This window comes from Lactuca virosa, chromosome 3 (genome assembly GCF_052849685.1).
Source record: "Lactuca virosa cultivar CGN04683 chromosome 3, Lactuca_virosa_CGN04683_v6, whole genome shotgun sequence".
Classification (NCBI taxonomy): Eukaryota; Viridiplantae; Streptophyta; class Magnoliopsida; order Asterales; family Asteraceae; genus Lactuca; species Lactuca virosa.
In genome coordinates, this window is record NC_136428.1 from 23187396 (window position 1) to 23199130 (window position 11735).

The 11735-nt window shown below is 30.1% G+C and overlaps 1 protein-coding gene and 1 long non-coding RNA gene across 2 annotated transcripts; one reads left to right on the forward strand and one right to left on the reverse strand.

Annotated features, from left to right (window-relative positions):
• Window positions 1-1636: 1636 nt before the first annotated feature.
• Window positions 1637-2972, reverse strand: LOC145165345 (uncharacterized). The gene is made up of 2 exons (XR_013740030.1): window positions 2748-2972; window positions 1637-2539 (listed from the first exon to the last, which is right to left on the reverse strand). It is a non-coding gene; the product is annotated as an uncharacterized LOC145165345 (long non-coding RNA).
• A 568-nt stretch (window positions 2973-3540) lies between these two features.
• LOC145163347 (uncharacterized) lies at window positions 3541-9603 on the forward strand. Its single transcript, XM_079082184.1, has 9 exons — window positions 3541-3676; window positions 3849-3998; window positions 4349-4510; window positions 4610-4855; window positions 4956-5391; window positions 5483-6423; window positions 6511-6518; window positions 6589-7807; window positions 7937-9603. Exons 1-9 carry the CDS (start codon window positions 3541-3543, stop codon window positions 9601-9603), a joined length of 4965 nt encoding a protein of 1654 aa, XP_078938310.1.
• The last annotated feature ends 2132 nt before the right edge of the window (window positions 9604-11735 follow it).

Sequence of the window (11735 nt, forward strand, 5' to 3'; positions counted from 1 at the left end):
TTATCAGGTGTCAAAACGCTATAAGCTGATAAGTCATTTTTAGTGTTTGGCAAAAAAAATTGATTATATGTGTAAAACTACCAAAAAGGGCTTCCTTTTATAGCATCTTAAGAATATCTAAATGTTCGCTTGATCGGATACATACAAGTATAAACACAAGAAAAGATAATATAGAAGAACAAAAGAACACAAGAATAATGATGATCGTAAAGATAGTTTTTCACCAAGAAAAATGTTCTCACAAAGAGAACAGATGCACAAAGATGGTCACGCCACACATTAGGGTTTAACCTAAATGCAAGACTATATACGAATACAATAAACGGAAATCTCTTTGTTTAAGGGATGTAATCTAATCTCCATATAGTTTGATCCTAATCACTAAGATTACGGATCAAATATATATTCTATAAATACAAAGCTGTCTATAATTACAAAGTGTCTAACCAACTAATATACAAAAGAATCATACTATTATACAAAAGGGTCATTATTTATTGGGGTGTTGTCGGATCTTTGTGGAGGAAAGGGTTTGGATGGGTTTAATGGTGGTCGGAGGTGAGAGAGACGATAAAGAAACGAGTGAGAAAGAGATAGAGAAATGGAGAGAGGAGAGATAGATGACACGAACATAAGCCCCTTTTACTCTCTAAAAATTATGATTGATAAAAATAATAGATAAATCATAAACAAATAAAAAATAAATAGAAAAAAATTGGTAAGGGTAATATAGTCATTTTATGTTGATATGGACGAAACGTGTAAGTTTAAAACAAACGAGGGATGATCCGAATTAATTTTTGAAAAAAGATACTGAATGTGTATTTTGACACCTGCATAAGGGACGATTCGTGTAATTTACTTTAAAATAAATTAATATAAAAAATATATAAATTATGTGAAGTGATGAATATTTGCTGAAGTTACCGACGATAAAATGAAAGTAATGTGTCACATATTTAGAATAGTCATCTTGTGACAATTCCTTATGGCGTAGTGATTGTTTTCTACAAAAAAAAAATCATTTTATTATTTATCACGTATTTGTAATATATATTTTGAAAAATATATAATCAAACTTAATACTTTAAGTTACTATTTAGAGTACAAGTTTGGTTTAGAATGATATATTTAAAAGAAAACGAATTTGACTAATCATATTCATCATTTTTTTTAAGATTTAATAGAAAGTTGTGAGATAAACCAAAATCGTCATGATTTTTGTAGATGAGACATGTGAAAAATCTTCCCAGCGTGCACAAATCTTTAAATTATAATGACAAAACTGCAAAATGGGTTTTCATCTAAACCTCCGTTTTTAATCTTTAAATTATAATGACAAAACTGCAAAATGGGTTTTCATCTAAACCTCCGTTTTTTTAGGCTTCGTAGTCCTTTTGATCATGTTTCTATATGGAAATGGTTCATCCGAAAATTAAAGTAACTATTATACCATTTTATTTTTACTTATATATCTTTTAATATCTTTTTAATATTTTAATAATTAAAACAATAAAAGGGATCCACACACATACACTCTCTCTCTCTCAAAAACACACACAGTAAACACATACACACTTCATTTTTTTAATTTTGTTTTACAAAATAAACACCCATACTCATGGATCTTAAATCATTTTTAAAATCGCAAGAACCAATCCATTCAAGAACCTCTTTTACAGATATGAAAAGGCACAAACAATAACTCAAAAAACAATGGCAGATTCCATTTCAGGGAATTAATACACAAACACACACAATTTCATCTTTTATTCGAATTTAGGGTTTCAATTCAGTCTTCCCCTCTCACGGCACCAGAGAAGACAATTGGCTCTACAATCTCTGGCGAAGTAGATGAAGGTATTGAAGAGTGATAACATGTCTAATCATCTCCTTGAAGATCTGAAACCGTGTAACCCACCCAACCCCGACGAAGAAGGTTGGTCGATTTGCTCCCTCGTTTCCTGATTTCTTGGTCTCAACAACCCCAAATCAGGAACCTCTCCCCCCTCTCTCTCGCCGGAAAGCGTCATATCCATTACCGATCTTGGTCTTCCACTTTGATTTGCAGGATTGCGTATGAAAGAAAACGAGATCAGGAGCTGGTTTCTTACAACTGTGAAGATAACGACGATGGCTGCATGGAGAAGATGATGGTTGATCTTGAGTGTATCGAAGTTTTTGGTTGTGTTCGAGATCGAGATGATGGATCTTGAGTGTTTCGGGGTTGCTGCTACAAATTTATCAGCTCAACGTCGAAGTTGGTGTTGCAAATGTAGACAATGGACCTTGATTCGAGATTTGTGTGTAAGATATGGTCACCGGTGGTGGTGAGTATGAAGGTTCGCTTTATGTTGGGTTAGAGTAGGTGTAGCCCATAATTTGATTTCTTCCAAAATATGAAGGTTATTAGTGGGTTTGAGTTACAGGGAGGAAGAAAGTGTTCTTAATCGTATCTCCTTTGCTTCGAATGATCAAAGTTGTGATGTGATTATGGCTAACAACGTTCCTCTTTCTATTAAATCCCAAATCGCAGGTCCTTTTAAGAAAAGAAACACACCGTCGGTGATGTGTGTGTTAGAGAGAGAGGGGTGGGCCCATGTTTATCATTAATAAAACATTAAATTATATAAAAAAATAGATCAGAAGGGCATTTTAGTCTTATTAGTTTTTCGAGAATCCAAAACCACAAGAAAATTATCTCAAAAGCACCACGAAGCAAAAAAAAAATGGAGATGGGTCTGTACCTTCATTCGTCGACTTCTAAATTGTAGTATTCGTCGACTTCTAAATTGTAGTATAACTTTCATTTCACTTCAAGATGGGTCTGTACCTGTATTATAGTATATGCCTACATCTTTAGCAATTGACAAGTTTCCATAGCATTTCTGAGATCGATCGTTTTAAGATGCTTTGGAAATATAGATTTGGTTATACTGGAAAAGGGAGTCGTATTCGTTTCTATTACAAGAAAAGGGGGAAAATGGGGTTACTGAACACTGAGAAGTCTTTCTTTAGTATATTGAATATTGAATTGAATAATATAAATATAAATTAATTTTATTTTAAAATAAAAACAATATATATACATATACAAACACTTATACGAAGACATCAAATGATGTTTTTTTTTCTAATTTTATCTATTAATCGTATGTATCACCACTCACTCTTTGGTTAAATATAAATTAATAAATAACATTAATCTTTATATTTATATGTCATTTTTTATTAAATTGTGTTTTAAGATGACATTACATTTTACATTTAAATTGTAATTTAAATAAACATAAACTTTTTAAATTGCCATTTTATAGAATATGTTCAACAATTTAATAAGTAAAGTTTAATTATATATCATTATACAATATTATTATTTACATATTTCATTATCATAACAAATTTTATTAGTATCTAATTTTCAAATTCAAATTTATACAAATTAAATTACCTACAAATTGTATGTAACAATTATTAACATATGCTTAATTTTATTTTTAATTATATTTTTTTTTATTTTTTTATTTATCGATCAAGAACATGGATGAAAATGACGCTACAGAGAGAAGAAAAAAGAGAAAGTTATATTTGGATAACAGAAAATCCAAAAAACACAATACTACATCATCGTGTCATCATACATATGCAGCACATACGATTCATTTTAGCCAATACGGTACTTTTCTTACTTTATTTTGCATTGATGATGATGATATGTTTGTTTCTTATATATTTTAAATATAAGATATAAGATTCATAATTTTTTATAAGTGAAATAAATACATTACATTATATTTAAATTTATATCAAATAAAAATGTGTTTAAGTTATTTTATGCTATTTTACAGGTTCAAATAACAGTATCGAATCTACAAGCGCTAAAGAGAGGATAAAAATTAGAAAGTTATATTTGGATAATAGAAAATCCAAAAGATTACATACCACATCAACCCATCAAAATTCATTTGTTACACATGTTTCTTACACGGCGAATAACGGTATATATATTTGTTTATTTTACAATTCTTTTGTAAATATAATATAAATATAAACTTTGCATACTCTTTAATTTATTTTATTTTTAATAATTAATATTTTTTATTCTTACTAACCATTTGTTTATTATATAACAGATATCTACAATCGTTGTCGTATTCAACCTCCTTCAACAAATAAATATGTTACAACACATTCATCAACACTTCAACAAATAAATATGTTACAACACATTCATCAACAGTTTCAAATGGTATGCATTTCTATATACCAAAATTTTATAATATATGCTTCAAATTTATATAACCGGTAACAATTCCTAATGTTCTAATCTTTATTTTCATTTTATCAGACAATTATATTTTCAACAATAACGTTCAAACACCGCTATCTATTTACAAAGATAATTCAGTGTTTCGCATTGGCAAGACATCCACCAATCCCTCGACAATAATTCATACTTCTCATTCATCAAATATAAATGTTAGAACTCCCTTTTCTAACATTTCAAATGGTAAGCATTTCTAAATACACAAATTTATAAATATATGATTCACATCTATATTAATTATAACAACTATTGACTTTGTACTTTCTATTTTTATTTTTACAGGCAATTATATTTTCAATAATAACTTTCGAACACCACTATCTATTAACAAAGATAATTTGGTGTTTGGTAATGCCACGACATCCAGCAATCGTTCGACAATAATTCAAAATTCTTCATCAATCAAGTTACCAAGAGGAAAACATCATCTAAAAAGGAAGACTTCACATATATCCTCTATACCTGTTTTTGACTTGACATTAGATGAAGAAATTAATGATGATCATATTGTTCAAGATATTTTCCATGGTATATCAAAAGGTGATCATAATTCTAAATTATTTAATATTCAAAAAAAAATTAATTATTTTTTTAATTATATATAATATATTTTTTTTGCATTGAATAGAATACTTAGATCATGGAGACAAAATTGTTACATGTAAGTTTTGTCATGCAAAATTATGGATAGATGAATCGCTTAGAGGGCAAAAAAAAGGCAATACATTTTATTCACTATGTTGTGATTACGGCAAAGTTGAGCTACCACCCTTAAAAGAAGCACCGTCATCTTACCAAAATCTTTACAAATCGGTAGATTCAAAAAGCAAACACTTTATAAAGAACATTCGACGTTACAATTCAATGTTTTCATTTACATCGATGGGTGGAAAAGTTGATTCATCCATCAACAAAGGCAACGCACCATACATATTCAAACTTAGCGGTCAAAACTATCATAGTATGGGAAGTCTTTTACCTACACCTGGATCAAGACCAAAATTTTGTCAGTTATACATATATGATACCGAAAATGAAATTTCAAACAGATCAACAAGTATTGGGTATATTTTTACAATTTCCTATTCTTTAATAAAGTAATTTATTTCTTTTAATTTTTTTATTAGCATTAAATAACTTTTATAATATTTTCAGTGGACCGACAAGCGCTTCTACATCAACTTCAATATCATATGATCTCCAGATTATCCAATTTTTGAAGGTTATGTTAGATTCAAACAATGTGTTGGTCAAGTCTTATAGGATGGTAAGAGACAGTCTTCACGAAAATCCTGGTGCTAATTTGAAGTTAAGATTAATCGGAAAAATAGAACAAGATGGAAGGACATATAACTTACCAACTTCTTCGGAGGTAGCCGCTTTAATTGTTGGTGACATTTCTGATTCAGTTGAAAAAAGAGACATTGTTGTTCAAACCTCATCAGGATTACTTCAGCGTATCAGTGAATTACATCCTTCTTACCTTGCTCTTCAGTATCCATTACTATTTCCATATGGTGATGATGGTTACAGAGTTGACATCCTTCATAGAGGTATTACATCTTCAAGTAATAGCAAGCGCCCGACGTGTACAATGAGAGAATTTTTTGCTTACAGAATTCAAGATAGAGATCAATCGTTCTCACTACTTCTCAATGCAAAAAGGTTGTTCCAACAATTTTTGGTTGATGGTTATACAATGATTGAAAGTGAGAGATTATTTTTCATACGTAAGCAACAAAAAATTCTTAGATGTGAGTCTTATGAGAAATTGCGTAATCACCAAGCACTCGGGAGTACAGATATATCGAACGTCGGGCAACGTGTGATCTTACCTTCTTCATTTACCGGTGGTGCACGCTATATGATGCAAAACTATTTGGATGCCATGTCGCTTTGTAAATGGTTTGGATATCCTAATTTCTTCATAACCTTTACGTGTAATCCAAAATGGCCAGAAGTTCAAAGGTTTCTTAAGGACACTCCACTTCATCCAGAAGATAGACCGGATATATTATGTAGGTTATTTAAGATAAAGTTGGATGCATTTATTAAAGATTTAAGGGAAAATAAAGTTTTCGGCACGATTCAAGCAGGTATTTAAATTTATAGTTTAATATATAAATATAAAATATTATCATTTATATTTTTCCTATAGTTATCTAAATTATGTTTTTTATTAGGTATGTATGTATACATACATACACCAACAATTTGTTTAATTGCTAACTTCTATCCTATTTGTATAATTTTATGTGCAGTGGTTTATACAATTGAATTTCAAAAAAGAGGTTTGCCCCATAGTCATATATGTCTTTTTTTTGCATGCTGATTGCAAGCTTCCTACAGTTGAATATGTCGACCCGTATATTTCTGCCGAGATTCCAAATATCAATGAAGATCCAGAATTGTATTCACTTGTGAGAGAGTTCATGATCCATGGTCCATGTGGAGCTGAAAATTTCAATTGCCCATGCATGGTGGACAGAAAATGTTCTAAAAACTTTCCAAAGCAATTTTGTAATCATACTTCAGTTGATTCAAACGGTTTTCCCTTATATAGGAGAAGAAATGATGGAAATGTTGTTGAAAAATCGGGGGTCCAGTTAGACAACAGAAATGTTGTTCCATACAATAAATATCTTTTGAAAAGATATCAGACACACATTAATGTTGAATGGTGCAATCAAGGATCTTCGATAAAGTATCTATTTAAATATATAAACAAGGGTCCTGATAGGGCTACTTTTGCTATGGTGCAAAACAATAATGATTCTGATAACAACGATGCTGTGGATGAAATCAAAGAATATTATGATTGTAGATATATATCTGCATGTGAAGCATCATGGAGGATTTTTAAATATGATGTTCATTATAGGTATCCTGCTGTAATCAGACTACCGTTTCATCTTCCTGGACAACAACAAGTTATATATGAGGCAGACGATGATATTGAAGATGTTCTTGACCGGCCTTCAGTTGCTTCTTCAATGTTTACATCTTGGATGAAGTCTAATGAAATTAATGTAGAAGCACAGAAACTTACTTATGTTGAATTTCCTACAAAGTTTTTTTGGAAACCTAAACTTCTAATTTGGAAGCCAAGGGAAGTTGGATATTCAATTGGTAGAATTCACTCGGTTTCACGTAAACTTGGCGAAGCGTATTTCTTAAGAATTCTTTTAAATAAAGTGAAAGGTCCAAAATCATTTGAAGAAATTCGCACAGTCAATGGTGAAATATGTTCTTCTTTTAAAGATGCATGCTATAATCTAGGCCTTTTGGATGATGACAAAGAATACATCGATGCAATTAAGGAAGCAAGTCTTTCTGGATCTGGTTATTATCTACGGTTTTTATTTGCTACGATGTTATTGTCCAACAGTTTGTCTAAACCGGAGAGTGTGTGGGAAAACACATGGGAATATCTGTCAGATGGAATTCTTTATACTCAACAACAGAGATTAAAGTCTCCAGGTATTATATGTTTATTACATTATTATTAAATCTATATCATATAAAATTCAAATATATGGTCAATTAGATTTGACTTTCATTTATTTTATTTTTTAATTGGTTGTAACTAATATAACATTATTCATACAGCTTTATCACTAAACGAAGATCAAATTAAAAACTTGACTTTGTTTGAGATAGAACAAATTTTACTCCGAAACAACACCAGTCTCAAGAACTATAAAAGGATGCCTTACCCTGATGATGATTCAGTTTCATCTTCAAACAATCACCTGATACCTGAGGAGCTCGATTATGACATACCAAATTTAAAGAATGAGTTTTATCGTCTTTTTGTTTCATTAAAAGACGAGCAACGCAACATTTTCCTTGATATCATGACTACGGTTAAAGATAATAAGGGAGGTGTATTCTTTATTTATGGTTATGGTGGAACGGGTAAGACATTTCTTTGGAAGACAATTTCTGCAGCCATTAGATCTGAAGGTGAGATTGTTTTAAATGTAGCTTCAAGCGGGATCGCTTCATTATTATTGACTGGAGGCAGGACAGCACACTCTCGGTTTATAATACCCATTAATCTTAACGAGGATTCTTACTGTAGAATAAATCCAGATAGTGATCTTGCCAATTTAGTAAGAAAAACCTCATTGATCATTTGGGATGAAGCACCTATGGTACACAAGCATGCATTTGAAGCTTTAGATCGAACTTTGAAGGATATATTACGGCGTTTCAATCCTACAAACTCGAATACTCCATTTGGAGGGAAAGTGGTTGTTTTTGGAGGTGATTTCAGACAAATTCTGCCTGTTGTTCCGGGTGGCAGTAGACAAAACATTGTTAATGCTTCTTTAAGTTCTTCGTATTTATGGCAACAATGCAAAGTCCATAAATTAACAAAAAAAAACATGAGGCTAACTGTTGGAAGCGATCCATCTGCTGTTGAGAAAATAAGGGGTTTTTCAAACTGGCTTTTGGACATAGGAGAAGGTAATCTTGGTGGTCCGAATGATGGTGAAGCAATTGTTGATATTCCACAAGATATTCTTATTAATGATCCATGTGATTCTATAGGTTCATTAATCAAGTTTGTATATCCTTCAATTGTGGAAAACTTCAACATTGCAGGTTATTTTCAGGAAAGAGCAATACTTGCTCCCAAAAATGAAGTTGTCCAAGAAATAAATGACCGTTTGCTAAAATTGATTCCAGGTGATGAAAAAGAATATTTAAGTTCAGATAGCCTCTACCAATCCGAGTTTGTTCATAATCAGTTTGATTGTAATTTATATTCACCTGATGTTTTAAATGGTCTTAAACTATCAGGTATGCCAAACCATAAGCTCATTTTAAAAGTCGGTGTTCCAGTTATGCTATTGAGAAACATTGATCAGAAAAATGGTTTATGCAATGGCACTAGACTACAAGTCAAATCTTTGGGCAAACGTGTTATTGAGGCAGTCATCATATCTGGAAGTAATATTGGAAACATTACTTTTATTCCAAGAATGTCTTTAACTCCTACTGAAAACAAGATCCCGTTTAAATTCCAAAGAAGACAATTTCCATTGGCTGTATGTTTTGCAATGACAATTAATAAAAGCCAAGGACAGTCTTTGTCGAAGGTTGGTCTGTTTCTCAAAGAACCCGTTTTTACACATGGCCAATTGTACGTTGCTTTATCCAGAGTTCAAAGTAGAGAGGGATTAAAATTGTTAATTCTAGATAAGAATGGTAGACTAACAAATAAAACATCAAATGTTGTGTATAAAGAAGTTTTTAGATTTTTATAAATACTTTGTACAATTTTATTTTATATATCAAATTTTGTTTCTATTTTATTTAATTTTTTATTCAATTACACAAAATTGATAATTTTCTAACATATCTACAAACACAAACTGTCGATTGGATATTCAAAACACTATACTTTCGTAATTTTAAAGAATCATTATATCATTATCAAATTACTTATGAAAAATATAATTTATTACGTATTAAAAATTATTTATAATTCCTTAATTAATATATATTATTTTAATTATATTTAATTTTTATTTTCTCTTCCGTGGTGTCCACGGGTTATAAACTAGTTAAATTATATAAAAAAATAGATCAGAAGGGCATTTTAGTCTTATTAGTTTTTCGAGGAACCAAAACCACAAGCAAATTATCTCAAAAGCACCACGAAGCAAAAAAAAATCGATGTTTGGACTGAAACCCATAAAAAATACATACTATAGGAACCAATTTTGCAATTTTGTCGTTTCTAATAAAAAAAGAATATTTTTTCGATTACCTCTTCTGGAAAGGTCAATATAGGACAAAATAAATCTCACATTGGGTTAGTTTATGGGTCTCTTGTTTACTTAGATGTTGTTTGTTTTTTTGAAGCAAAAATTCATGAAGTCTGCGGACCATCTCTGTAACTTTTTGCAGCAGAAGAGGTGGACCAAAAGGCTACAGACTGTAATAAGAAGCGTGTTTGTTTTTTAACATCTGCATGTTGCTGCAGATATTAAAAAAAAATAAAATAAACAACTTTTATATAACGAAAATAGTTTATCGAAAATTTAATAATGTATGACATTTCAACAAGAATTTATGACATTTCAGCAAAAAAAATATGATATTTCAACAAAAAATAATGATATTTCAGCAAGAAATTATCATTATTCAATATAAAAAAAACAAAAAAATAATCACTTAGCAAGAATAAACCAAAAATACGAAAAAAAAGAAGGTGAAACAAGAATTCAATAAGATTTCAACAATATATAATCAAGATTCATCAAGATTTTAGTAAGAAAAAAAAAAGAGGTTGGGAGAAGCAATATAAGTGCTGCCCAAAACAGAACACGCGGAAATATTTTTTACTCTGAAGACTTTAAAAAAAAATTACTGCGAGATGAAAAATGATGCGCGTGTGCTTCGCCACGCAATAATAAAAGGTCTGACAATGTTTTTTACAAAAAACAAACAACACCTTAAGGTACAAAATTACCATTTTCCCATGTTATTCTTTGAAAAAAGGTGGCACAGAATTACCAATATATATCTAAAAGGGTATATGTATATAAATGTATATAGATGTTTATTTGAAATTTATATGTTTTGTAAGAAAACAAGACATGTTTTTTTCCACACAAATTAAGGTAAAAAATTAGAAGAAATAGTGATTAGTAATATTCGTCACTTTTTAATTTCAATTTTTTTTTAAAAAATCGTCGTTCCAATATTATATTTAAAAAAAAGTCACTGTTTTAATAAGTTATTGTTAGAATATTATTTATAAATATATTTTATGTATAATATTTTATTAAAATATTGTCAAAGATTTAAAGTTTTACAATTTTTAACATTTTGATAACGGACGTATTCGACACAGAGTGTTTGAGAACTTATACCTTCTAGCGTTTCAAAACACTTCGTTTTGAATAAAATATATTGTTTGACATTACAGGCTTTTAGCGTTTATTTAAACAAAACACTCTAAATCTAAATGTTATCTTACGTAACGTTAAACAAATTGCTACCAGCTATGCTATCCGCTATCCGTTACCAATTAGTTTGACGAACACTCCGCCCAAAGTGAGAGTGAGATGGAGATAACAAGAGGAGAGCCAAGCCGACATATATTAGGCATCAAGATAAAGTATTGGGTTTTGACCCTTTTTTTTAGTTTTCAATTATAAAACTTAACTCCTTTTTATATGCTGATGAAACAAACTAATTATAAAATGTCATACCAATTAATTAACTTATAATTAATAATAAAAACTTTAATTAAACATTTTTTTTATTGAATTTCTATTATATAAATTATTATTTATTTATTTAAGATCTATGTCATGTAATGTGTGATTTGATTGTACAAGTATTTTTTTTTCTTTTGCATGTTATTTGATAGTACAAAAGTCATTAC

Excerpts from the sequence above, each read along its gene's own strand:
- LOC145163347 (XM_079082184.1), top strand. The coding sequence starts at position 3,541 with ATGGATGAAAATGACGCTACAGAGAGAAGAAAAAAGAGAAAGTTATAT. Across the intron at positions 3,999-4,348 it reads TTCTTACACGGCGAATAACG|ACAATTATATTTTCAACAAT; the intron begins GTATATATATTT and ends TCATTTTATCAG. Across the intron at positions 7,808-7,936 it reads ACAGAGATTAAAGTCTCCAG|CTTTATCACTAAACGAAGAT; the intron begins GTATTATATGTT and ends TTATTCATACAG.